Consider the following 25,387-nt stretch of genomic DNA (forward strand, 5'->3'; position numbering starts at 1 on the left):
GCCAGAGAGAAGGCGGTTGAAGTGACACAGAGACAGGGAAGAAAAAACATTATAATTGGAGCCCAAGAAGGAAAACAAAACAGTGGAGCAGAACTAATATGTGAAATTGTCATATCTAGAAGTTAAAGGTCTGAATCCACACACTGAAAGGGCTCGCCGGGGGCTTGGGAAGATTGACCGGCGACGGTCAGGCCTAAGATGTAGTCGAGCGATACTATTAGACTTCAGAGATACAGAAAAGTCCCCACAGCGTCCAGGCAAAAAAATCAAATACTTTACAAGGCGAGAGAATGACACGGGCATCAGACTTCTCGAGATCAATACGTAGAGCAAGGCAGTGATGGAGCCGCATTGTCAAAGAAGGTGGGAGTCAAGGATACATAAGCCTTCCAAGCAGCATGGCCAGAGAAAAACCGCCTCCGACAGATGAAGTCTGCAGCCGTCTGCCGGGCCCGAGGAACCTGCAGGAGAATGTGCTGTCCCCGGGGCCTTCAGCCTGAGGACTGTGGTGAGCGCCTGCTGTATGTCACTGTCTCTGAGACTAAAACAAAGGCAGAGATGAGGGCGGTGCTGGCACACCAGTGTCGCGTGTCCTGGCACAGCGGGGATGATCCAGACGAACGTGGGAGGAGGGTAGCGAAGGTGCTCACTGGTTCTTGTATGTGTGGTAGATGAGACTTGAAGTTACCACTGAAAATGAACACGCGAGATGCTGACGTGTTATCTGGGGGCATTAGAGTGTGTAGACGGTAAGCATCGGAACAAAACCTAACCCCTCCCGAACTCAGCCAGTAACCGGTAAACAGTGAGCCGGCAGGGGCAGTGTCGCTTGGAGAAAGCAGCACTGACAATCTGACAGCGCGTGAAAACTGTGGGGCTTGGGGACCAGGTTGCGACCACATTTATCAGTCATACCGGCAAATGTGAGTGAATTTAATGTACTCGTGGAAAGATTGTTTTCAAGTTGATGATATTAAAGTTCATATGGAAAAGAAACATGCAACAAAGGATAGGAAAGCACCCCGAAGGAACATGACACAGGACGTGACCTTCGGGCACTAAAACACACTCTAAAGCACCTGTAACCGACACTGAGGTGGCTGGCGAGTCCCCACACAGGCTAGTAGGATAAATGACTGAAACAGACTGAAGTTCCTGTGAGAGGTCAGCCTATGAAAACGGTGGCATCTGATCAGTGGGGCCTCCGTGATAGAAGGAAAAAGGTTGGATGTCCAGAGAGCATCAGAGCAAAGTCAGAGGACAGCTGACGAGCTGGGGGGAAATACTTGCCACATGTCTCAGAGATACAGGGCTGTTCTCCCTGAGGTCATGTTAAAAATCTTAAAGATGAAGGGGAAATGACCAAAAGTGGGATAGAGAATGAAGAGAGACAGACCACCCCCACCAAAAGGTGGAAAAACAGTCTTTAAACATAGGAAAAGGTGTTCACCCGTAGCCATAACTGGAGAAATGCACATTGAAACTGCTCTGAGGTACCATTCCTCACCCGCCAGGCTGGCACAAAGGAAGACGGAGCAGCATTGTCAGCGAGCCTGTGGGAGCCAGCACCGCCCTGCGTCCTGGTGGGAATGCAGGTCTCCGGCCATGGGAGGGCCCGCGGTGTCCCATAAAACTCCGTGCGCGTCTACTGCTGACCCAGCGGGACTGCTTCCAGGTCACCCTGAAGACACACCTGCGACACGAGAGCACGTGCGCTGCACTGTTAACTGCAGCTTGTCTGTAATTCTAAGTGCAGACAGTGACTGCGTGGATTACGGTGCAGCCTCGCCATTGCTTTTTTCACCTTTAAAATAATGAGGGCCGTGGCTGGTTGGCTCAGTGGTTAGAGCATCGGCCCGCGGACTGAAGGGTCCCGGGTTCGATTCCAGCCAAGGGCATACCTCGGTTGCAGGCTCCATCCCCGCCCCGGTGGGCGCACGAGCAGCGGGCAACTAATCCATGTGTCTCTCACATCAATGTGGGGTTTTTTTCTTTCTCTCTCCCTTCCACTCTCTCTGAAAAGCAAGGGAAAAAATACCCTCAGGTGAGGATTGAAAAACAAAAACACAAACAGAGAACGAGGGAGACCTTCGTCCTCGAAGAAAGTGACTCCGAGGACCCAGCTCTGCTCCTCGGGAGGGAAGAGCGCAGGGAAAAGAAGCCTGAAACGGGGACGGAGGCGGGGAGGGGGTGGCCTGGGGGGGAACATGCCCCTGAGGAGTCCTTTTTGTGTAGCCCTGACTTTTAGAACTAAGGCAATGTTTCACATACTCAAAAATAAATCTAATCGACAAGAGTGGATTGAAAGCACGTGGAATGCAGCTCAGATAGATAAACCTATTTCACATGAAGACAGTGGCCGCACTCTGCAGGGGGAGCCTTTGACACGGAGTCCTGACTAAATCCTCAGGCTGAGCATTGTTGTGACTGAACCAACATTAAACTTCGGGAGGTAGGCCAGTCTTTCACAGGAGCGGGGGTTAGCGGTTCTGAAGCTATATGTCCCAGGATGGAGCTAGTAAGGAAATAATTGTGTGTGACAGGAGCCGGGTGTCCCCTTTTGGAGAGGGACATTACAAACACAGAAAGAGCTGGGGTAAATCCTTGGTGTCGGATTGGAGCATCAGTATGAACTAGTTGTTTTCCAATGTACACATATATATATGTAGATAGATAGAGAAATAGATACAAGTGCGTATGTGCACAAGCGCACGCACACACACACTGATGTCCCAGCTCTCTCTGCTGAGAAGGTCTGGAAGCAGCAAGATTCCAGGAACCACGAGCACATCTATTGTCCATGTCTTAGTTTTAAGTATCATTCTCACTCCCAGGAACCTAGGCTTCTTGGAGAATTGACTGACTCCAGAACTGGGGTGGAGAAAGTACAAGGTGAACCTGGGACATCTTGCTGTGCCCGAAAGTAAGGAGGTGCCCAAAGAAGGGTGGGCTGTGTTACAGGGACTCAGAGGCCAGACCTGGGCCATTGGGCACCAGCATAAGTTATGGCAGTAATGGGTTATAACCCAGAGAAGCAATAATCCAAAAATCAGTGAATAAAGAAAGAGACGGAGGGATCAGTATAACATGACAATAGCTACAGGAAAGCAGTTCCTTATAGTAGAATGTGAGCTAATAAATGTACAAAGAATTGGAAAATTCAGCAGCCACCATAGTAATAATTGTTTCGCAAAAGAATCAGGAATCATCCGTGGATGCTGAGATTAATGGGTAAAAGTTTGGTAACCGACAGCATGTGTGTTGGTGTGCATGCTTGTGTGCGTTCGTGCGCATGCGCGTGTACACGCACACAGGGGCAGCGGATGTGTTCACATCCGCCAGGCTCATGTGGTATGATGCTGACATTTAGGACATCTAGGTGGAGAGTAGTCAGGAATTCTTGGTACTATTTTTACAACTTTTCTGTAAGTCCAAAATTGTCCAAAATTATGTCAAAGTAAGAAGTTACATTTTTGAAGCATGCATATTTAGATTTATACATTAGATAATATTCTGTGTGTTTGGTCCAGAATGTGACTGTTGCTCTGCCTTCCCCCACTGCCACCACCCTGGCCCAAGCCTCTGCTCTCTGTCACCTGAGTTAGTGCCCTGCCTCCCTTCTGTGCCAGGGGCTTTTAAAGGGAATGTCAGGTCATGTGTCTTCTCTGCTTGGAGCTGGCAGTGGCTCCCCGTTTCCCTCCCTAAAAGCCTAAGTCCTGCCCGGCCGGGCGAGGCTCAGCGGTTGAGTATCAACCTATGACCCAGGAGATTGTGGTTCAATTCCCCGTAAGGGCACATGCCGGGTTGTGGGCTCGAGCCCCAGTGGGGAACGTGCAGGAGGCAGCTGATCAATGACTTATCATGTTTCTCTCTCTCTTCCTCTCCCTTCCTCTCTCTGAAATCAATAAAGACATATTTTAAAAAATAAAAAGCAGCCCCAGTCCTTGTATGGCTCCCCATCCGCTCTGACCCCGGCCCTGGCGCTCCCCCTCCCTCACTGGGCCCACTCCTGCCTTCAGGCCTCTGCCCTTAGATACCCTGGCCTTGCTCCTCAGGGCCCACAGGTTTGCTCTATGTCCCGTCTCTACAAGACTAGTGTGGTCTCAGTCATCATCTAGGCCCCCTTATTCTGAGGTTTCTTAGCAAACGATCTGCAGCGCTTTGTGTAGGCATGGGTGTCAAAGCCGTGCTTGGCCTCCCCTTTAGGAGGTGTGTGATTCTCAGTTCTGTGTGGATGTGGCATCCCATTAATACACACAGATGCCTTTCCGTGGAGTTCCTGTCCCGTTCCTACTTAAGCGTCTGGCGTTAGCTGTCGTTGCAGTTTCAGGGATCTCAACCTTGCCTCCATGCGCTCCTGGGAGGCCATGGCTGGGCCAGGAAACCTCCGAGCCCTGCAGTTTCTGTGTGTAGACCTGCTGTGTGCCTTCTTCCAGGAGAAAGGTGGTCAGTTCCCAAAGAGGTTAGGATCGCTGGCCTCAGACCTTAACCAGGGCTCCAGGCCTTTCCCTTTGGGCTTTCCAGTTACCTGCCGATGGAGCATCTGTACTGTGCACTCCTGTTTTATATTCAGCATAATAGCATTTGTAGTTCATTTCCAGGTGCATTTCTGGTGATTTCAGGTTAAAGCCCAATGCTAGAGATGCGGCCCTGGAAGATAGGGCCTCGTAACGGAGCGGACAGAGGTGACGGACTCAGGCCCCGGCATGGAGCAGCTCAGAACACGCTCAATTGTTAAATCTGTTGTTTAGTTTTCTGACAGCTAAGACATTAAAAACATTTTTTTTAGTTACATACTTTTAATTTCTGACAGAAGCATTTTTTTCTTAGAGCTAATTTCAAGGAGTAATTTAAATGAGCGAGTAAACATTTTTTAAACACCAAGAAAGGGTGGTTCATACTGTTTGTTTGTTCATTTTGAGATTGGATCTCATTACTGGGGGCTCGATGCTTCTTTGGTTTCTGTAGCTCTTGGTTCAGCACAGTGGCCCCAGAGGCAATGGCACACTCGGGGCTGTCAGGGAATGTACTTGGGACCTAATGATCATGACAGTTTCCCTAAGATTCCCCAGAAATACATAGTCTAAGTGAGTGGTAGCCCAGCTGGGCACCCAGAACCACCCTCCCACCCCCCCGTGCAGATATTTCAATAATGCTCAGACCCTATCATTTCTAATGATACTTTTTAAAGCCCATAGTTCATTCTCTAGTTCCCTCAGCACTTTTCAGTTGCATTTGTCTCCAGAAGTTGGGAAGCACATTTCACCAGCCCTACCAGGTACATATCACTGGACAGGCGTTTACAACGGTGAAGTTAAATGCTGGAGAAGCTGTTCCTGCTCCAAAGGTGTCTTACTGGCTTTTATTTTAAACTATTTTGCATACATTACGTGAACTTAATGTCTGGTACAAACAGGTGCCGCTTGCCTTTTTGAGGCAGGTGAGGCTATGTTCAAAATTCAGAAAAGTGGGTTGAGTAAGCGCCCGGTCCCACAGCTACCGGACGGGATTTTTAGATCACCTAGTTCCATTGTATTTCACAGTAAGTGTTGGCTCTGTTTTCAGGGTACCTGGTTCCCAGATTCCTTGTCTGACCCCCGCGCCCAAGTTGACAGCTTTCTGTTCCAGCACTCGTCTTCATTCTGTAGCAAATATTTATCGATCAAGTACTATGTAGAAAATATCCGCATAGTAATCCCTCTAGTGAGCTGGCCACAGACACACCAAGTGTCATGTACACACTGGCGGTCCTGCCAGTGTCCTGCCGCGTGTCCTCCAGCAGCCTCTGCCCGCCTCTCTTGCCTCAGCTCCCACTGCCCGAGCTCTGGCTGCAGGCTTCCAGCGGGCCCCCTGCTCTCCTTGTTTCTGGACTCCCAGCCTCCACTCCAGCTCTCTGCCTGTGATGTCCTGTCCACCTCCTGGCTCTTCAGGGAAAACTGCTGTGCATTCTCTGAGTTTGGAGTCTCGCGTCACCTGTCAAGAAGCCCACCCTTACTTCTTCAGGCCGCGATAGTTTCTTCCCGTGGGCTCCCAAAGCACTGTCGGTGCTGGAATTACAGGGTGTAGAGGGTCATGGGTTGATATTAAACAGGTCACTTTGCTTTAAAATGCCATTTGACTGTCCTCCAATATCACATAGCCCGATGCCTCGGTGGAGCTCCTGGAGGGGAGTCTGTGGTCTGGCCGGTTACCCATAACATCACTGCGTCCCTCCTCCTGACGTAGCCCCCTCGCCCTCAGTGCAGACCTGGCACTTTACAGAGAAGTCTGCTCTTGGAACTTCCCAATCTCTGCGGGACAAAGAGACGGTGTAAATCATTGGCGTTGATCTTGTTATTAGAAGACAACGCTATTGATCAATATGTCCTTGGAATCTCTTGTAACTTGTCTCCGTTCGTATTTGGCCAAACGGAGCCGTTTCTCCCAGCACCCACTGCAGTCAGTAATGGGAGCAAAATGATGCTCCTCTTTCCGAGTCATAATCTTTGTTTTGAAGAGTTATTAACACGGGAGCCAGGCTGCTGTTTCCCATGGACTCGGCTTGTCTTGCTGCAGATTTACACACAGCAGTTGAATCTCATTAGCCCGGATTTACACTGCGTAGACCAAGCATGTAAATAATTGAAGCCCTCCGGAGCTGTATTAAATCTTCGGCAGATTTTAAAAGCAGTTTATCTCTGTATTTTACTTTATTCCCTAATCCCGGTCTCCACTGTTGATTTCTCCTCCAGTTAATCTTTGCCTTGTGTCTCTGCGTTGATGTAGAACAGTTGCTCGTATGATAAGAGTGACGTACACGATCCGTTTCTTTTGGCAGTTGAATTAAAATATGTGTGAGTTCACACTAACATGGCCTATGGCATTATTATAGAAGTTATATTATATTGAGTTTTAATTAAAATTAACTAATTGGGCTGTATGTAGTTATAGGAGTGGTGGTGGTCATCACACCCCTCGGCATCAAAACCCCCTCATAAGCAAACTGGTAAGAATACAGGCTCCGCAGCTAGGCTCTGGCTTTTTCTCTAGAAGCCCGTCCAGAATCCACATGCTTCTTGCTAGCTCTACCCCACACCCCAGGGCAAGCTGCCTCTCACCTGAGTTTTTACAACATCCTCCCAACTGTCCCCTCTGCTTCTACCATCGCCCCTCTACGCACTGTTGCTAGAGTACTGTTTTTCAAATGTCACTCCTCTGCCCAGAAGACTCTTCTAGCTTCCATCCCACTTAGCGATGTCCTTACCATGCTCTCTCAGGCTCTGTGTGATCTGTATCTTCCTCCCCACCAGAGCTAGTGGAGTGAGGGGCACTGGGGTGTCTGATTCAGATGGGGTGGGTGGAGTTCACCCAGTAAATAGCCATACTCCAGGAGAAACCTCACAGCTGCGCCCTCACGGAAGGGGCAAGATTTCAGCAAGCCACCCGGGCCTCCCAAGCAGGGAGGAATAGAGTGAAGGGTGAGACTTACTTGATTCTAGAAAAGCCTGCCCTGTCGTCATGGATAGAATCCTAACCATTGCCACCAGTTAATATGCCCACCATGTGGTTGGAGCTCTAATTTCTGCTTACTGATTTTCACACCACCCCTCCATGCAAGATGTTAGCACCATTTTACAGAAGAGAACACCGAGGTTCAGAAGGTCACAGTGAGCGGTGGAGCTGGGGTTTGACTGAGATCCAGGGAGCCCGAGTCGCGCCTTGTCTGTCACCCTTTGTGCTGTCCATGACTGGATCAGACAGATACAGGCAGCTCCTAGGACATGTGGGTAACTGGGGGACATGTGCTGAAGTGAGTCAGGGTTTCTTTAAAAGCTTCCTAAAAGAGGAATGGTTTGGGTAACATTTGATTTTGGTGGGAAGTGCTTTCTGAATATACGTCTGACTCCCCCAGCTGTTTTCTTCTTTCCCACAGGCTTTATCGAATGATTGTTTTGTTGATAAATTTAGGGTGCAGTTGGGACTTATAAGTAGATTGTACTTACCCTTAAAGGGAGAGGGGATCTATCATTTCCATTCATTCTCATTAAAATCAGAACATTTGCATCTTAACTTTTACATCTTGTTCCAGGAATTTTAAGCAGTCTGATTGTATGGAAGTGGGTCGTATTAATTGCAAATGGGCTAGACATCTGCTCACTAGCACAGGATGATTTTTTTAGCTCTTTTTGTTTTTATATATGATCTACCAGAGTGATTGAGGGCTGTCGGTGATGCTGTTACAAGACTAGGATTTTCAGAGACTTATAATGTAACCATAAAAATGAATTTAAGAGTGAATCTTTGCAAGTTCTTGAACTGGGAGCAGTTAAACATCTTCGAGTTGATAGGTTTTTATCCACAGTGTCAGGGAGCCATTCTCTCTTCTTGGAGCCGCTGTGGTCTGCTGCCCAGCGAACCCAGGTGCAGTGGTTGCCTGGCTCGGGGGTGAGGGGAGAGGGTACATTGCTGTCTCTTTCTACCTGCAGGCTGTGCAGTGGGGACTGAGTGAGGTGAGGTGTAGTATGGAAAAATACGATCCAGGCTGGTGACTGGTAGAATAGGCAAGTCATTTCTTCCTGATACTAATATAACAGTGTTTCCCAGTGTGGATTCTTGCAACACTAATCATTAAGGAGACTGATATGCATAGTAAGTTTAGGAAACACTCAGTGGTTAAACAGAGCGAGCAGGTTCCTTTATTGCAGTCCTTTTCAGAGCCTTTAATATGCCTGTATATGGTGTGAACTTTTAAGAGGAGAACAATGTATGTCCAGTTTCCCCGACACCCTTGCCCACAGGCGTCTTGTCTTTTCATGGAATCCTCTTTGGGACATACTGTCATGGAGAATGTCCTATGCACTTTTGTTACAATCAGGAACTGAAGAACCTAACTGGTGCTGTCTTGGTCGTGCAGTTTAGCAGGTCTCAGCTCCTCGGGCGGCTGCCTCAGCCATCTTGCCACTTTGAACCTGTAGGATCTGGTTTCTTTCAGTGTCAGTTGCAAGCCACTGGTGCCACTGGCTCTGCTGGAGGCAGGGCGGAGGTTGGGCCTCTATGTGTCTGTGCATGTCTGTACTTGACAAAGAGGGGAAGGTGACATGTGATGAGCAGCAGTGAGGAGGGAAGGACAAGTAGAGCATGGAAGAGGAAAGCATTTTGGAACGAGTAGCTTTTCCTCAAGTGGTTTCCTGACCTGACCCAGCGCCTGCTACCTGGACAGCAAAAAAGATGTCTAGTGTTGACACCATCACATTCTGTTTCAGTTCAGTTGTCAAATGTATGTAATCTTTCATACCCAGAATCAAAGGTTAAAGCTCGCCAACTTTTCCTTTCCTGCAAGTACTGGAGCTACTCGCCGCGTGCGGCCCAGCCACGGGGCAGGTGTTCCTGGTCACTCTTACTCGGAGTGGGGATGGATGTGAGCCGATGGATCCAAACCTTGACTCTGTCCCTCTTGGAACCGGTGATAGAAAGCTGACACGTGGAAGGGGTGGGTCTGCTGCCATGGAATTGAGCAAATGATAACAGTGCAGTGCCTGTCTTACTGCCAAATCCTTCCCGACGCTTAGAGGAAGCTGGCTGTCTTTCCAGCCAGTCCCCTCCTTCGGCAGAAGGTGGCTTGTTACCCAAAGTAATATGGGGAAGCCATTTAGAGCACTTAATTCGTGTTGACTCTTTATTGGTGCACTATTGCAATTAGATTAATGAAAGATAAATTCCAGTCTATCCATGAAAACAATCTCTTGTAAATGTCCTAATTAGTGTGGGTGTTTATTTAGCCTCTCACGGTTTAATTGCGTCCCGTCCTGCTATTTACAAACAGGCGTCATTAGAGGATACTGAGAGTGAAGAGCAGGGATGCAGCAGCAGGTGAGGTAGTGGAGGTGGTGGGGGGTGCGTGGGAAGTCGCTGGCGCGGAGTGAGGGGTCCGCTGAGCTGGTCCACGCAGGGACGGGCGAGCTCACGGCGGCGGCTTGCCCTTTGCTGCAGAGCTGGGCTGCCGTCACCCGTTGCTGAGCGTAACCTGTGAAGGTGCCCACACGCTCACTCAGCTGGGGCTCCTTCCAGCCCTGAGCTGCCGGACGTCTGCAGGTCAGGTCAGTGAGGGTTCCCGGGAAGCTGACACAGCCAGAGAGGTGTGGGGCTCCCCTCGGGTGGCTCAGCCCCAGTCCCTTCAGCGGCCTTAAAAAAAATCCCAATGTAAAATAAATTGAGAAAGCGGTTTATGGTATTTCACTGGCCTCCTTAACATCTCATTCCAATGTCACGTAATCGGCAGTCGTTCCGATGTTGCAAAGCAGTTTTGTCTTCTGTCGACAGGCTCGAGATCATTTCCATTCCGTTCCAGCCTGGCTTAAGGGTAGGACAGCTGAGCTCCAAGTGGGAAAGCGATGAAGCGGAAGGGAAGGGACCTGGTAGTAACCATCCGTTCCCGTCGTGTGTTGTGTCGCTCTCTGGTTCTTGGTATAGCATCAGTGTTTCTAATTAACAAGGAGTCAAATGCGGGGTAGAGGTGGCCACCCCAAGGAGGAAGCACTGCGAGTCCTGGGTGCGGACCCTGGTGGGAATAAGCCTCTGAAATACCAGTGCCTCAGTTTCCCCCCTCTTCTGGTTGTTGCTGCCAACCATTCTGTGGCTGTGTTCTATATAAATGCAAGTTGCTGCCATTCAAACTGTATTAACACCTAGGTTTCTCTGGGGATTCCTGGGTGTGTTGAAGTCCAGGGTTTAATTTATTTAAACTCGGATTATAGGAATTCACAGTTTTCAGTATATTTCTTCAAACAAAATAGATTAATTTTAAGCTACCCTTAAATAGAAGCCAAAATAAGCTTTCCGGAGTCCTGACTACTGCCTTTATTTAGGGCGCTGCGAGCTGCGTCCGCCAGCAGGAAGGCCTGGCCAGGCTTGGCGCAGGTCTCCTCTGTTGTCGCTAACCTGCGACTGTTCCTTTCAGCTCACAGAACTGTGGGGCATATTTTCCTGTTCATATTAATTGGATTTTAAAGTGACCTTGTCTATGTATCGATTTGAATTAAATTTTTTTACATCAAGGTCAAGTTGGCACACATCCTACAGTGGAAATGGTAAAAAGCCAAGCGCTGCCTAACGGCATCGACAGCAGGGGTGGGGGTGTGACAGGCCAAGCTGCCACAGAGGGCACCGGGTGCCTTTCTCATGGAGGCAGCAGGTGGCGGGGCTATGTGGCCACCACCCTCACCTGGACTTGAGTCTACCTCCTGCGTTCTTGGGGGAAGAGCACCCCTGCCCCTGAGCACCCCAGAGCTCAGATCGTGCTGCTCAGATGTGTGCTTAGGATGGGTTTCAGCTCATCTGAACTCACACAAGCCACCTCGGGGAAAATCATTCATACTCGTGAACCATCTCGCCAAGACCTCCTCTGTGAGTCCCAGTCTCCAGTATGCCCATTTAGCATCTCTCCATGGAGGCATTTCTGCAGCACCTTAAACTTAATAAAACGGAAGTGTCTCCCCCCCGTTCTTCCCTCTCATGCCAGTAAATAGCAAAACCATCTACCTGGTGCTCAGGCCAGACACCTAGACGTCTGTTTGTGGCCTCACAGGTACGCCCTGCCCTTGTCCTGGAGCCCAGGGAGTCAGGGAAAGCCTGGATGGACAGAATGTTGCTTCCAGGACACATCTAAGAACACCTCTGGGAGGAGTGTCCCATAGGACCCCATGTGGGGAGACCCCGCCTTTTTAAAAATATATATTTTTATTGATTTTTAGAGAGAAGGGAAGGGAGAGGGTTAGATAGAAACATTGGTGAGAGAGAAATATCTCTTGGCTGCCTCCTGCATGCCCCCTACTGGGGACCAAGCCCGCAGCCTGGGCATGTGCCCTGACTGGGAATCGAACCGGTGACCTCTTGGTTCCTGGGTCATTGCTCAACCACTGAGCCACACTGGCCAGGCCACCCCTACCATTTAGTGCCTGTGATGACTGGGACAGGCGCTGAACCAAGTGTGTTTGATGGTGGCACACGGCTCGGTGATGATGCAGCACCTCCCTGGGGTTCCTCGGGGGGCGCGCTTGCTGCCCTCAGTTCCTGCAGTCCTGCGTCACTTATCACCTCCAAAGTAGGAGCTGTGTTGGATGCTGCTCACGCTCGCGAGGCTTCAGTTTACCCCTTGACAGATGGGAGAGGCGGACAGATGATTTTTAAGTTCTCTGGGGCTCTAGAGTTACACTGTTCTCTGAATCCGTGTCCGTGCCCAGTGTGCCCGTGGCACGCACACTTACCTGTTCATAAGTAACTGCTGTTGGGGCCCCTCACTGTGCCTTCTCTTTCTTCAGGATTGGTACAAAGATGAGGGTTCTTGGTGCTGTCCTGTAGCTCCGCGGTCTTCTCTCCTCCTCCCCCGCCTTCTAACTGCACCTTGAAAACAGCGCGTCGGCCTATGCACCAAAGGGTCATGGGTTCGATTCCCGGTCAAGGGCATGTACCTGCATTGCAGGCGTGATTCCCCCCCCCCCCCGTCGGGGCACATGGGGGAGGCAGCCGATCAGTGTGTCTCTCTGACATCAATGTTTCTCTCTCCACACACAAATTGTTTCTCTAAAAATCAATGGAAAAAATATCCTCAGGTCAGTATCAATAAAAAATAATAAAAATAATGATAAAGTACCGCAGACGTCTTAAGGATACATATTAGACTTTTACCTTGTTTGTACCTGGAAAATAACATTTGTGGGTGGCTATGTGTTTTTTAACACATCCCTCCCCAAGGCCCAGGTCGGCCGTGCAGCCTTTGTCTGAGTGACAAACACTGTGCTACCCCTTCAGCTCCCGCTCGTGGCCTTCGTGTGGTCAGGCATGCACATCTGGTCCTGGGTTCCTCATGCAGCTAAGCTTTGGTCATTTCCTTCCCCACGGCCTAGACAGACACTGCTCAAGCTCGCAGCGATCGGTGTCTCCTACGGCCCAGCGGTGTCAGTCCCAGTACCGTATTTGCCTGGCCTCTGTTAGCATTTGGTGGCAGAACAGATTTTCGCAGTTATCCTCAACTTCGCTCCCACTTTGCCTTTCCTGTGTGTGACTTGCCTTGCTGTAGTGAACTAGAAATTCTCTGACTGGATGGCTGCCCTGCAGGCAGCTGTAGCAAGACCAAATAGAGAAGACCAGAGATGTCAGCCCAGCCACCCAGCACGCAGCTCTCCCTGGACAGCAGCCAGGCAGGGACAGCGTCTCTGAGGCGCTTCCCTGGAAGGCTGATACCCTGCGGGGAGCCCACTGGCCCCCTTGACTCTCCACCACTTGCCATTGAGCACTCACAGGAACAGGCACAGGAGGAGCGTTGAGTGACTCTTTGGAAATGTGCTTCTTAGTCTAGAAGAAGGGTTACCTTGGCAACAGCAAGCCTGCTTCATTACCAGATGGCATTAGCTTTATTCGTGGTGTCCCAGAGCAGTCGCCAAGAGCCGACCTGTAGCCCCGTCACTGGGCGTCTTGCCTGTGACCACGGCCAGCGTTGGCTAGTTTGCAGACGGTGTCCATTGGCCGGCGTGTGAGGCATTGCCTTATCAGTCTACCAGACTCCACGGTCATCACAGCCTTAGAACCAGCACAGTCCTGCCTGGCTGGTGTGGTTCAGTGGCTGAGCATCAGCCCGTGAACCAAGAAGTCACCAGTTCAGTTCCTAGTTAGGGCACATGCCTAGGTTGCGGGTTTGCGCCCCAGTAGGGGGCGTGCAGGAGGCGGCCTATTGATGCTTCTCTCTCTCCCTCTCCCTTCGTCGCTCTCTAAAATCAATAAAAACATTTTTTTAAAAAAAGAAAGAAGAATCCCAAATGTAGTGGAAGCTTTGTGAACAGAAGTGTGTGTTGCAGCCCTATTTATATTACGGGGAAACTTGGAAGCAACTCGTGCCCAACAAATAGAGCGGCTGGAGAAGTTACAGTGTGGCCACCGAAGGGATGTGTGGGCAACGTGGGAGGAAGGATGCTTTTGTCAGAATTAACTCTGAAATACCAATTTACTCTTAATAACAAAAAAGTTACATGTAAAATTTCTACTATCTGTGATGTGTGTTTTTCCTGAATTCCATCTGGAGAAACTAGAGAAATCACTAAGGTCATTTATCAGTTAATTAAAGTCAGCTAGACTTTGGGTTTTTTAAGGAAACAGCTGCTTAGTTATCCTTGCTTATTAGGAAAGAGTTAAAATGTGCAGTTGAAACAGTGGCCCTTTTAGAGGAGGTCCGGCATTGGACTGCCACTGTCACCTACTAAGAGGCTATTAATTTCAGTGCTTATCGTTACAGAATTATAATTCAGTTTCTTCCCCTCCCTCTTTCCCTCTCTCCCTGCCAATAAACTGGAGATGGTTGCTGTCCTACCTTTGCGGTTTATTGGCTCCCTTAACTAGCGGTTTCCAGTTGTAGAAGTGAGCCTTTAAATGTTACGTGGTGTAACAGTAATTAGCAGTACTGTACAGAAATACAAGTACTATACAGTTAACAAAATGAGATGTTTTTCTTAACTTTCTCTTAAATGTATACCTTTTTCTGACCATTTTAGGCATTAAAAAAATGGAGACGTCAACTCAGAACTAGAAGTTATTGAAGGAACTAGGTATTGGGAATGTTCACTGATGCCAGGACTAGTTCAGGAAAGAGGAAGGTTCTTGCTGAGGACAAGCAGTGGAACATCCACAGGAATGCGGGGGAGTAAGGAGAGGCTGGGTGGGGCGGCACCCCCAGGAAGGACTGCGCAGTGGAATTGCAGGACGGGGACTACTGTCCAGGGCCGAGGCTCTTGTCCTACTCAGACCAGACCTCCTTTCAGCCAGTTCTGTGGTGTCAGCCTCCTTGGAACAGCCAGACCACGGACCCTACTGGGTCCTGGGCCAAGTGTCCCTCCAGGGCCTCATCTAGGAAATGAAAAGAAGAGGCTTGGTGAAGTATCGGAAGGGTGACAGGAGCCCCCAAAGAAAGGAGGTGCCGTTTCTAGTCTAGTGCTGAAGCTACTCCAGCAAGCAGCGGGTACTTTTTCCCTGGCATTTATGAAACTGCACTTTTTCAGGTTTTTCTTTTTTAATCCATATACTTCCTTGAAGTTCTAAAAGAGTAAAAACACTTACATGTATTACCAGGATTCTGTTCCTTTTTGGAGATAAAATTCAGCTACTCCCCATTTACCGTCCGAATTTATTTGGCATTGCTCGCCCACGCTGACCAGCCGTGATACAGTCCCACCAGGGGTGTGTGGTGCCTGCCTTTAACCTCTGTTCTCTGCGTAATCCACGGGCGTGCACAGGCCACAACGGTGCGTGGGAACCGTGCCCACTAACTCCCGAAGTCCCGGAGGCGCAGAGAGCCTTCGAAGGCGATCGTCTCAGGACAGAGAAAGTAGGAGGAAATCTTACTTTATCCAGCAGGCAGTAAACACGTGGAACTTATCCTGGCCGTTCATAAGCCAGAATTATAAATACACTCGGGCTGGTGGGATGCGTTGGGGCCCGCACCATCTTTAAGTGATTACGGAAGAACTTGTGCTGTTGGGGCTTTGTTCCCAAATGCTTTGGGATGTTTGCGCAAGGGACAGGCCACGCCCTCCCTCGGTGGCCTCCCTTGGTGTCCCCAGTACCTCAGAAACAGGAGGGAGAGCCCATGTGCCTTCTCATAGTCTTGCCCGACGTGGCGTGGTTTGCGTGTTCATGTCTGCACCCGTGTGTTGACAGGTGACCTTGGGGAAGGTGTTGAAGGTGATTGTCGTCATGCGGAGCCTGTTCATCGACCGGACGATAGTGAAGGGTTACAACGAAAACGTCTACACCGAGGATGGCAAGGTAGGCGCACGGTGGCCTTTGTTTGTTTTTCCTTTTGTTTCCTGTGCCCCAGACAGATGTGGGGGCTCCCCGTGAGTGACATTAGTCACTAAGTCCGAGGTAAGGTGACCAGCAGCACAGATCTCTTGCGTGAGGCTGAACACTGTGCGGAAGCCACTCTCCCTGCATTTCCCATCAAACTCCTGCTTTCCTCCAAGCCTGATGCCCTCAGTTGAATTTCTGATTTATCGCCTTAGACCCCAGTTGCCTCATTAAATGTGTCTTCTGAGGAAATGGATTTTCTCTTTTATTCACCCAGTGGCACAGCGTAATAGCCCAAGGCTTGGCATCTTGCTCTTCCTAGGACCACAAGGAAAATTCGAGTTAGTTTGACACACAAGCTACTGACAGTCTTTTTCCATGAAGCTAATAGGTCGCCTTCAGGAAGTCGCTTTTCCACAGCAGCTCATACTGAATGATGCACTTGACAAAAGACAAGTTATTTCCACGGGTGACTTGTTCCATGGAAAGTTCACCCCCCTGTACCCCTAATTTCTCATCACCACACACTGTCCATATGGCTCAGGAAAGCTCATCAGAGACACTAATGGGAGCTGACAGCCTTCATTTGTGTTTGCTCCCAGAGTGGAATGAGCGCTCCGCCCGAGACTCCCACCCAGGCACCCTGGGCCCTCCCAGCGCTGGGACTCGCCTGTCCTCTCTGGAGCTTTCCTCTCTCCATGAATCCCACGTGAATTTAAAAGTTAGTTCGTTCCACCCAACGGCCACATTATAATGAGGACAGAATGTTCTTTAAGAAAAAGGTGACACGTAGCCTAGCCTGGCACGTAACTGGGTTGTAGTGAGGTCTGACCCAGAGTCCCGAACTTGATTCTTGAGCAAGTCACCAGAATTTCCACATTCATATGGGGGCTGTCCCCTTGGGAAGCGACTCTCATTCTAAGTCTTCTGCCAGGTTCTCATGAATCTCGCCATTGGTAGCAAAGCATTCCCTAGGGGAGGTTTCCTTTTTCTTTTTGGAAAAGACAATCTCTTTGGAACAAGTGTAGGGGACAAAGTAGGTAATCGGGGCAGGCGAGATCTGTGGTATGTATGAGTCATAAACGGGTGGCGACTCTCCAGAGATTCTAAGCCGAGTGGCGGCAGCAGGAGCAGCGCCCGGGTGCTGGACCCCTGGCCACGAGCCCCGTCGGTGGTCACTTAGCGATGTGGTTCTCGTTGCTTGGGTTCGAGGTTTTCTGCTTCACAGTCTCACCTGGTGTGAATCAGCCCGTGTTCTCCAAGGACTTACAAGTGAAATTGGGGGGGAAAAGAACAAATGCATAAAAAGTTAGGTACTGAGAATGGCCATGCTCAGAGAGGCACCAGATTCAGGGTGCAGACGACGCCTACTCTGAATCGAGGCTAAAGGAGTGGAGATTTCCTCTATCTGCACTGCGCGAGATCTTCAGTGTTGTATTTACTTAACTGCCCCACAGTGAAAGTGTCCAAAATAACACACCAAAGGCACTTAGTATTTTGCCACCTCGTAAATACTCAGTAAATACTAATTAGTATTTTTTTATTTTGCACTTAAAGCGAGGAATTTGGAAAAGATTCCCCTGTGTATCCTGGCGTTTCTTTCCCTGTCCCCTCAGCTGCTTTAGGTGGCTCCTGCCCTCGAATCTGCCCTGGATGCCCCGCTTCCCGGGCCCCTTCTCCGTGCTCATCCCCTTGGCCTCTCTCATCCACTCCTGTGGTTTCTCATGTCACCCACACCAGGTTCCCTCCGGACCTGTGCCTGTGTGACACCTCTCCTCCCCAGATGCACTCAAATTTAGCCTGTCCCAAACTGAGCTCATTGTCTCCCTCCCTAAACTCAGTTTCCAGACAGGGAGACAGACCTAGAACCGTAGAGTGACTTGCTCAAGGTCACACCGAGCCAGATCTGAAACCTCCCTCTGTCGGGAGCTGCTGGGGCCCAAACTCTGTCCTGCGACTGCCTCCGAGGATAGACCTCAGTGCTGGGAACCCAGAAGCCCAGTAACATGGGAGAGGTGATGAGAAGGCCCACTGCGGAGTGAAAATTAGAGGTGGGAACTAAAGGAAGCAGCGGGGGGCGAGGTAATGAGTGAATGCGAGACTGAAGGACACGCACACATGCGCGCACGCCTTTCCCTAATGAGCGGGCGGCGTGGGCTCTCCCTTCTCGGGAGAATGCGTGTGTCCGGGAGCCTGCGCGAGACCGTGATTCATATCGCCAGTGCGATGCATGGGGCCTCTCGTTCCCGTACAACTGCAGGCTTTGGCCCGGGTGGTGAGCAGGGCCCTCGGACTGGGACTAGCGAGATGGAAGGACTGAGTTCGCTTGTTATTTTAAAGGTACATTAACCACATTTGGCGGAGCAGCTCTCAAATGACTGCTCTGCCCAGAACCCAGTCCCGCGCCTTTCTCACAGCACTTTACAGAGAATAAAAGCAAAGCCTTGCAGCCAGTGATAGTGTCCTGCGTTGGCACGGACACTGGTATATGCAAACTTAAGTATATTTACATACAGGTGAGCATTCGTGCAGTCGATGTGTTGAGATGTCTAGCTCGTCCCAAATAAAATGTAACATTTGGAAGGAGCCATTGGCGCTCAAGTGTGGTCTTAGATGGGTCCTTGCCCGGCCAGGCATGGCTCAGCGGTTGAGCATCAACCTAGGATCCAGGCGATTGGGGTTCGATTCCTGGTCAGGGCACATGCCCAGGTTGCCGGCTCGATCCCCAGTCAGGGGCATGCAGGAGATGGCCGATCAATTACTCTATCATCATTGATGTTTCTATCTCTCTCTCTCCCCCTCTCCTTTCCTCTCTCTGAAATCAATAAATATATATTTAAAAAAAGAAAAGAAAATGGGTCCTTGCTTGCAGCCTTACTGATCCTTGGAAGCACCTGCATCTGCTGAGCTGGTGCCTGGCGGTTGCAGGGTGTTGGCCGCAGTCTCCAGATTGCAGCCACTGGCACTGGGGGTGGAGCCTGGAAGGCCTCTCCTGGGTTGCAGGCTCTGACCTGTGCCTGTGTCCTCCAAACCCAAAGCAGCCAGCACCTTCTAAAAGGTTCCCATGTCCCGCTGCTGCAGCAGTGGCCGGCCCCACCCCACTGTCCACATCTGGCAGGCTTCCCCATCACAGTCCCAGCAGGGCTGTCCCTTTGCAGTAACATCCAACCACTGCCCCTGTCCTTCTGTCCCCTCACCTGTGTTGCACATTTTTTTATACTGAGTGCCTGTGACTAATTCCTCCAATGAAATAGAAAAATGCTCTAAGACTCACCGACCGGGTGTCCACTGTGATCCAGGAGGCGCAGAGCCATGACTCAGCATGGTAAAGTCGGGTTTGGGGTGAATACCTGGCCATTGTCCTGATTTATACCCGTCAGACTTAGCTGAAAAAATACAAGTGTCTCGAATTTATCTTATTAGGGGATTTAGGTTATGTTAATGCTATAGCTCCATCAATTACCCCGTATCAATTTTTTTTTTTTTTAAAGGCTGCTTTTAGCCTAGCGTAAGAGAGGAAAAGAAATGGTGGTATCAAAGGGAACCTTCAAAGACAGCGAGAGCTGTCTCCAGGGTAATTCCTGATCCCTGCATGCTTCCCACTTCAAAGCTGGGCGTGTGCGTGTTTGGGTCGGGGGAGCTTGAATCTGGTTTCCCTAATAAGTGTTGGCATCAGCCCGTTTGATATTAGATGCAGGGAACATTTTGATTTGTTACAGCCTTTGAAACTGTTCAGACGACCTTCAGAAAAACGGCCTCTTGTTACTCGTGGGGGAGGGGCCCAGCCAAGGAAGGGAAACTGTGTGATCCCCATGCAGAGGACGCCCTGGAACTGTGCCTGCAGCAGCTTTTAGTGGCAGGTGTGTGTCCTGATGGACAGTGAAATTCGTGAATAGCAGGCCTGTGACTGCGCTCTTGGGTGAGACCGGTCCGCTCTTACATTCTCCAGGGTGGGCGGAGGCACAGAGGTGACCAAAGAGAAGCTCCTGGTTTTGGAAACTCGGATAACCATGAAAAAACCCATCACCATTGCTGGTTTATGGCACCTGCCCCTGCTGACCTTGACCTTGCAAGATGAAGCTACTAGTAAATAAAAGCTTTAAAAGTTGAAGCCCCTGAGAGGCTTATGAGTTTTACTTGGAAGTGTCAATTTTAAGATAATTTATAGTTCATTGTACTGTTTTTTGAAATGAATTGATAAGCTGCCAAAATTTTCACTTGCTGCTGAGTTTTAGTGGTGATGACTGTCACGTCTGCGTCCTTGGAGCAGATTCGTCACGTTAAACTTTGCAAAGGCACTTCCTGCAGGTCTGTGACAGCTGGGGGCTCCAAGCCACCCTGTGTCCGAATTCCAGCTGAAAGCTGGGCCTCTGGAGACAGACCGGGCTGCTAACTCGCCATCACAGCAGCTCAGTGTTGAACAGGCCGCCTAACTCGCTGAGCCTCGGCGTCTTCACCTGGGGATTGGAATGGCTTCATCACCCCCGCGCGATGGCTGGGAGGGCGCAGCCCAGGCCGAGGGCAGCGCCATCAGTAAGAGGGACGTGCCTCGCCAGGCATGGTGGGGTCATGTGGTAGCCATCAGGTAGCTAGGACTCCCTGGCCTGCCGATGTTGGGTCATTCTAATGTTTCTTTTCAGTAAGTAAGTTTCTGTCACTGTTGTCACTAGTTCTTCCTGTGCTGGAGAGGCCCTGACGTCCTGATGGTTGGCTGGGGAGCAGCTGTGTCTGTGCTCCAGCAGTCGGTCGTCTGTGGAGTCTGTTAATCTAGCTTCGAATGGACGGAATTGCCCCACCTGGAATACTCCCCCCAGCCCCAGAGCCGCCCCGAGACCATGCCTGCCAGTCACCGCAGGTTGGCTTTTCCGTTTTAAGGTCTTTCCGATGCCTACCCAGAGGCTGAGGGGCACTTCACTTTCCTGTTCACGACACTGTAGTTGAGAGTAGCTGTTCTGCTCTGTAGCTGAGCGCAGCCTCCGGAGCACTGCCGTTTGAACACACCGCCAGCGGCGTTGGTAGCCCTGCCGCCTCGCAGCCCAGAAGCTGGGCTCATGAATGTTCACCTGGGTCAGAGTGGCTCCCTGAGATGAATTTCCCGAATCTTTCTGGCCCTGCAGAGAGGCGGGGCACCGACCCCAGAAGGCCTGCTTAAATGGCTTTCTCTGGCATAAATCTAGCAGAAAACCAAGTACAGACCACCTGCTGTGCCTTCTCCCCCAAGATCAGAGCCATTGTGACCGGGTCCCTCTCTCACCCCTGTGCACCTGGTGAATGTCGGGTGTATTGTCCAGTGTCTTTCTGTCCCAGGTGGTCTGAACTATTCCTCAGGGGCCCTGGGTAATATGTTTAAAGCGCCTTTCAGACAGCAGCACGCTCTCTGTACAGAAGGAGTTTTCAGAAGTCAGGCTGGTCAATCGGCTTAATTAAACCGATGCCTGTTTCCCTCTAGGATTTCTCTACTAAAACATTTTGCATTGCTAAAGGTGTTTTTTTAATAATTTCATCTTTTAAATAAAAACGGTCCCTTTCCCATCTGTACGCAGACTCCTCCCTTTCTTTCCTGGCCCGGGTTTAAGCCTTCGGTGTGCCTTGTGTGCTGGGAACAGGAGGAGGGACAAGCAGGAGAGCTTCAGAAGGAACCGCTGTGGGCGTAAAACAGCAGGAGGGTTTATCTCGTCCAAGTTCAGACGTGGAGGGTACTCTTCCTGAAATTTAGATTTGGAGTCTTTGTCATCCTCCTGTCATCTTGGCAGTGATTTGTTAGAACTAAAGATACAAAACGTCATTCACTCAGCAATCGCGATCGCCTTCAGGCTGCATTTTCTAAGCCCTGGGCTAAACTGCACTAAGAATAGAACCTGAACCTGATTTCACCCCCTCAGATGACCAGCTGCCCAACGGGGCTGCTCTGCAGCAGAATTGGTTATGTAGGGAATTCACTTCTTGTTCCTTCTCAGGTTCCTTCCAGACTTATCTGGTACAGTAGCATGTCACTTTCCCCTAGAAATTGCTAACCTGTCAAATTAAAATTCTAATGCCTAAAGATTTTTAAATTGTTACCCCATCAATTGGTTAAACTCGGGGGCAGTGCCTGAAAATCGACAGCACCCTCTGGAGAGCCGTGTGGCCAGAACAGGAGGAGAGGGGTGCCTGGGGCTTTTGTGGAAATCCAGGGATGGACGGGACGGTGGTGGGGCAGGGAAAGGAAGGTCCGAACGGACATTCTGTCGATCAGAGTTCTTCCCTGACACCTCCTGGACTTGGGTGAGCGAAACCTCTACCCTGTCCAGCAGGAGCCCTGCAGAGGTCGGAGGTCAGGTCCTCAGTCCTCTGAACCTCCACTGCCCCAAAAGTTTTCCTACTCAGTGAAATTTACGTAAAGCTAATTGTGAAGAGGTAGAAGCCAAGAGAATTGGATACAGGTCTGTTCAGAGCCCAGCTTTTTATTTTAATCTTCACCCAAGGATATGCTTATTGACTTAGAGAGAGGGGATTGGAGAGAGGGAAACATCAGTGTGAGAGAGCATCAATTGGTTGCCTTCCATACGTGCCTGGGGACTGAACCCACAACCCGGGCATGTGCCCTGACCTGGAATAAAACCCTCAACCTTTTTGTGCACAGAATGATGCTCCAACCAACCGAGCCACCGGCCAGGGCCACAGCCCGGCTTTGAATTTCCACGGACTGTTTTCTGCCAGCCAGGTGTTGGTGTTTTCCTCAGAGCAGAACCGCCCGGCCAAATGCAGCACTCCCCTCCTGTCTTGGCGAAGGCTTCCCAGCCGAGTGCTGCTTGGTCCCAGGCGCTCCAAAATCAATAACAGCATCCAGGCTTCGACAGCCATGTCTCCGTTTCCACCGTGACCACTGGCCAACCCCAGAGGCAGGTTCCAAGAGGCCCATTGACCAGGTGTTTCAATTTGCTCGACTCATGAACTCATATATTAAAGCTGACTTTTTAGCGCCAGGGGGCATACTGACGGCCCCTTCTTGAATCTGCACTGTCCTTGAGCTCCCTCCCTGGGCTCCGCTGCACTGGGCTGATTCTGTTTTCACTGTACTTCATTTGTTCTTGAAGTAGTGCGGGGGCACTGATTTGATTTCTCATGCAAGCCTATAAAACCAGGCTGGTTTGGTGAGACTGTGCCATGAAGTGCCCTGTACAGGACCAAGTGCGGCCAGAGAACTGGACTGTTTGCTCTGCACCTGCCCACGTTTCGTCTCAGGCCTCCACCTGCCCCGTGTGTGAGGCATGGGTGCCCTAGGTCATCACAGGCTCTGACCTGAGCAGCCATCTCTGTTACCCTGGAGAGCAGCACTCAAACGAATGGACAGGTTCTCCGGCCCCCCCCAAACCTGCTACTTCAGACACTCCAGGGGAGGGACCAGGGTGTGAGTGTCACCGGGCTTCTGATGCTACCACCTGTGAGCACCGTCAGGCAAGACAGTCCATAGGGGCCTCTCCACATTATCTCGGGCAGTTGAACGGCTCTGAACTGCTGTCCATCACGGGGAAAGCAAGGCTGCTCCTGGGATCAGCCATACAGGCTGTTCTGGGGGTTCAGTGAGCGTGTGTGTGGAGGCCCCGGTGTGGTGCCTGGTATGGAACAGGCGCCCACCGGCTGGGAGTTTTCCTCCCCTCGGCGAAGACCCACTGGTGCCCGTGACAAGCCAGGGCCAGACCAGGACGACGTGAACACAGAAGGGCTCGGGCAGTTTTAAGTATTATGAACTGTAGAGTTTTTGAAAGAACAAAGAGAAAGCAATGGATATGGGAGTAACAGACATTCCAGGCAGAGCACCTGGGAAATGCCTCTGATCAGGGGACATTGGAGCTGAAGGAAGCACAGGCGGGCTGTGGGAGGGGTCGTGGAAAAGCAGTCCCGGGATAGGGCACCGCCGGGGCAAAGGTCCTGAGACAGGACTGACCTTGGCCTGTTGGATGGTACAAGAGAACCATGGTAGGAGTCAAGGTTAGAAAAGTGAGCAGGGGACTCAGCTCATGGGGCCCTGGACACAGTCAGGGTGACTTCCCTGTGTCCCTTCTGTAGTCTCCTTAAGTCACCAGCAGGTTGGTGAGGAAGACGCTCGAGCAGGATATTTAAGCCCTTCCAACCCCAAGGTGGTGGATCGTGCTTTATTTTTTTGAGCTTAATAGCAGTAGCTAGAATCTCATTTTTGACCTCCAGATTCTAAAATCGACACTGATGATTCTTTTATCTCTTCCCCCAGCTGGATATATGGTCCAAATCTAACTACCAGGTGTTCCAGAAGGTAAGTTGTGCTTTTCGCTTCTTAAATACGAATGCTCTGAGGGGTACACATTGGTTCTTAGACTCTTTAAAAAGTGAGAAAAGCCAGACACAAAAGGCTGCTCACTTTATGGTTCCATTTACATGGCTCTGGAGAAAACAGTGCCTGAGGGAGGGAAATCCGATCAGTGTTACCAGGGGCTGGGTGAGGGCAGGAGATTGTCCCGGAGGGACATGAGGGACCATGGCTGGGCGATGGGAATATCCAGCTTCTTAATTGTGGTGGTGATTACACAACTATATGGAATATATACCTACAGAAGGCGACTTTCGTACATAGAAGTCATACCTTTTTTAAAAAATAAGGCTTTTGGCTTGTTTCAAGCTCAACCTACAGTTTTTGTACTCAGAGCCCTTGTGGTCCATGCAGGTGCCTTAGGGACAGCCCAGGAGGCAGACCGGCCACGCCCTGACCCTACCCCCATCCCCTTTACACTCTTGTGACACCTTTTTCAGAGATTGGACTTCCTCGTGAAATGTTGTTTGTGAAGTGTTAGGGAGAATTAAACGTGACTAGAGAAAATCCGTTTTCCAGCTCCTGGTGGTGGGAGGGGCCCGTCCCTGAACCAGCTGCACACTGGGCTTGGGAGTGTCGCGCCACCTCCCCGGCCCTCTGCCGGCTCCCCAGGGAGCACCGCTGCTTCCTTCACCCTCTGTCCTCTGCTCTCATCCAGCTGCGCAAGCCACAGAGTTGGCTGCAGTTTCATTCACGGCCTCATCAAGCTCAACAGTTATTGGGCCCCTTCGCCTTGTGCCAGGCACTGTGCCAGCTGCTAGGAACACGGGGAAACACACAGAAAGGAAGCACAGTGAGAGAACTCCGGTTGTCACTGGGACTGCGATCAACGCAGCAGGGAGGCCTTCCACATTGGGGTAGGCACAGGAGGGAGGCCTCCGGGGCAAACTAACCTGAGGCAGGGAGCCTGAGGAGGTGGCAGCCATTTGAAATGCAACCAGAAGAGGTTCCCAGGCGATGGGAGCAGCGCCCAGAGCCTTGTGCTGGGGCCCGTGTTCTGAGGGCGGAGGGAACCCGTGGGATTGGGGCATGCAGAGGGCTGGAGGGAACGCAGTGGGCTGAGAGGCAGAGCCGGCGCAGGCAGGCCTCTAGATCCTGGAACGGAATTCGGATTTTATTCCCAGTTCAGTGAGAAACCACTGAAGGATGGATGTGGAGGAAGGACTTGACTTTGAACGTTGGCCCATGTCATTCCCACCGTGTGACAGTGTGTCCAAGGTGGGCCTGTTCGCTCGGAGAGCACGGCCTCTC

General features: G+C 50.6%; 1 protein-coding gene across 2 annotated transcripts in view; it reads left to right on the forward strand.

The window, feature by feature from the left end:
- The window catches only part of MED27 (mediator complex subunit 27), a 144,434-nt gene that overhangs the window by 106,222 nt on the left and 12,825 nt on the right, over positions 1-25,387 (forward strand). For both annotated transcript variants that reach the window (XM_016196596.2, XM_016196597.2), the window contains exons 5-6: positions 15,682-15,789; positions 24,041-24,082. In XM_016196596.2, the coding sequence (XP_016052082.2) occupies positions 15,682-15,789; positions 24,041-24,082 (150 nt within the window). The remainder of the gene's footprint in view (positions 1-15,681; positions 15,790-24,040; positions 24,083-25,387) is intronic.

The sequence above is a fragment of the Miniopterus natalensis genome, chromosome 12, assembly GCF_054644295.1.
Source record: "Miniopterus natalensis isolate mMinNat1 chromosome 12, mMinNat1.hap1, whole genome shotgun sequence".
Classification (NCBI taxonomy): domain Eukaryota; kingdom Metazoa; phylum Chordata; class Mammalia; order Chiroptera; family Miniopteridae; genus Miniopterus; species Miniopterus natalensis.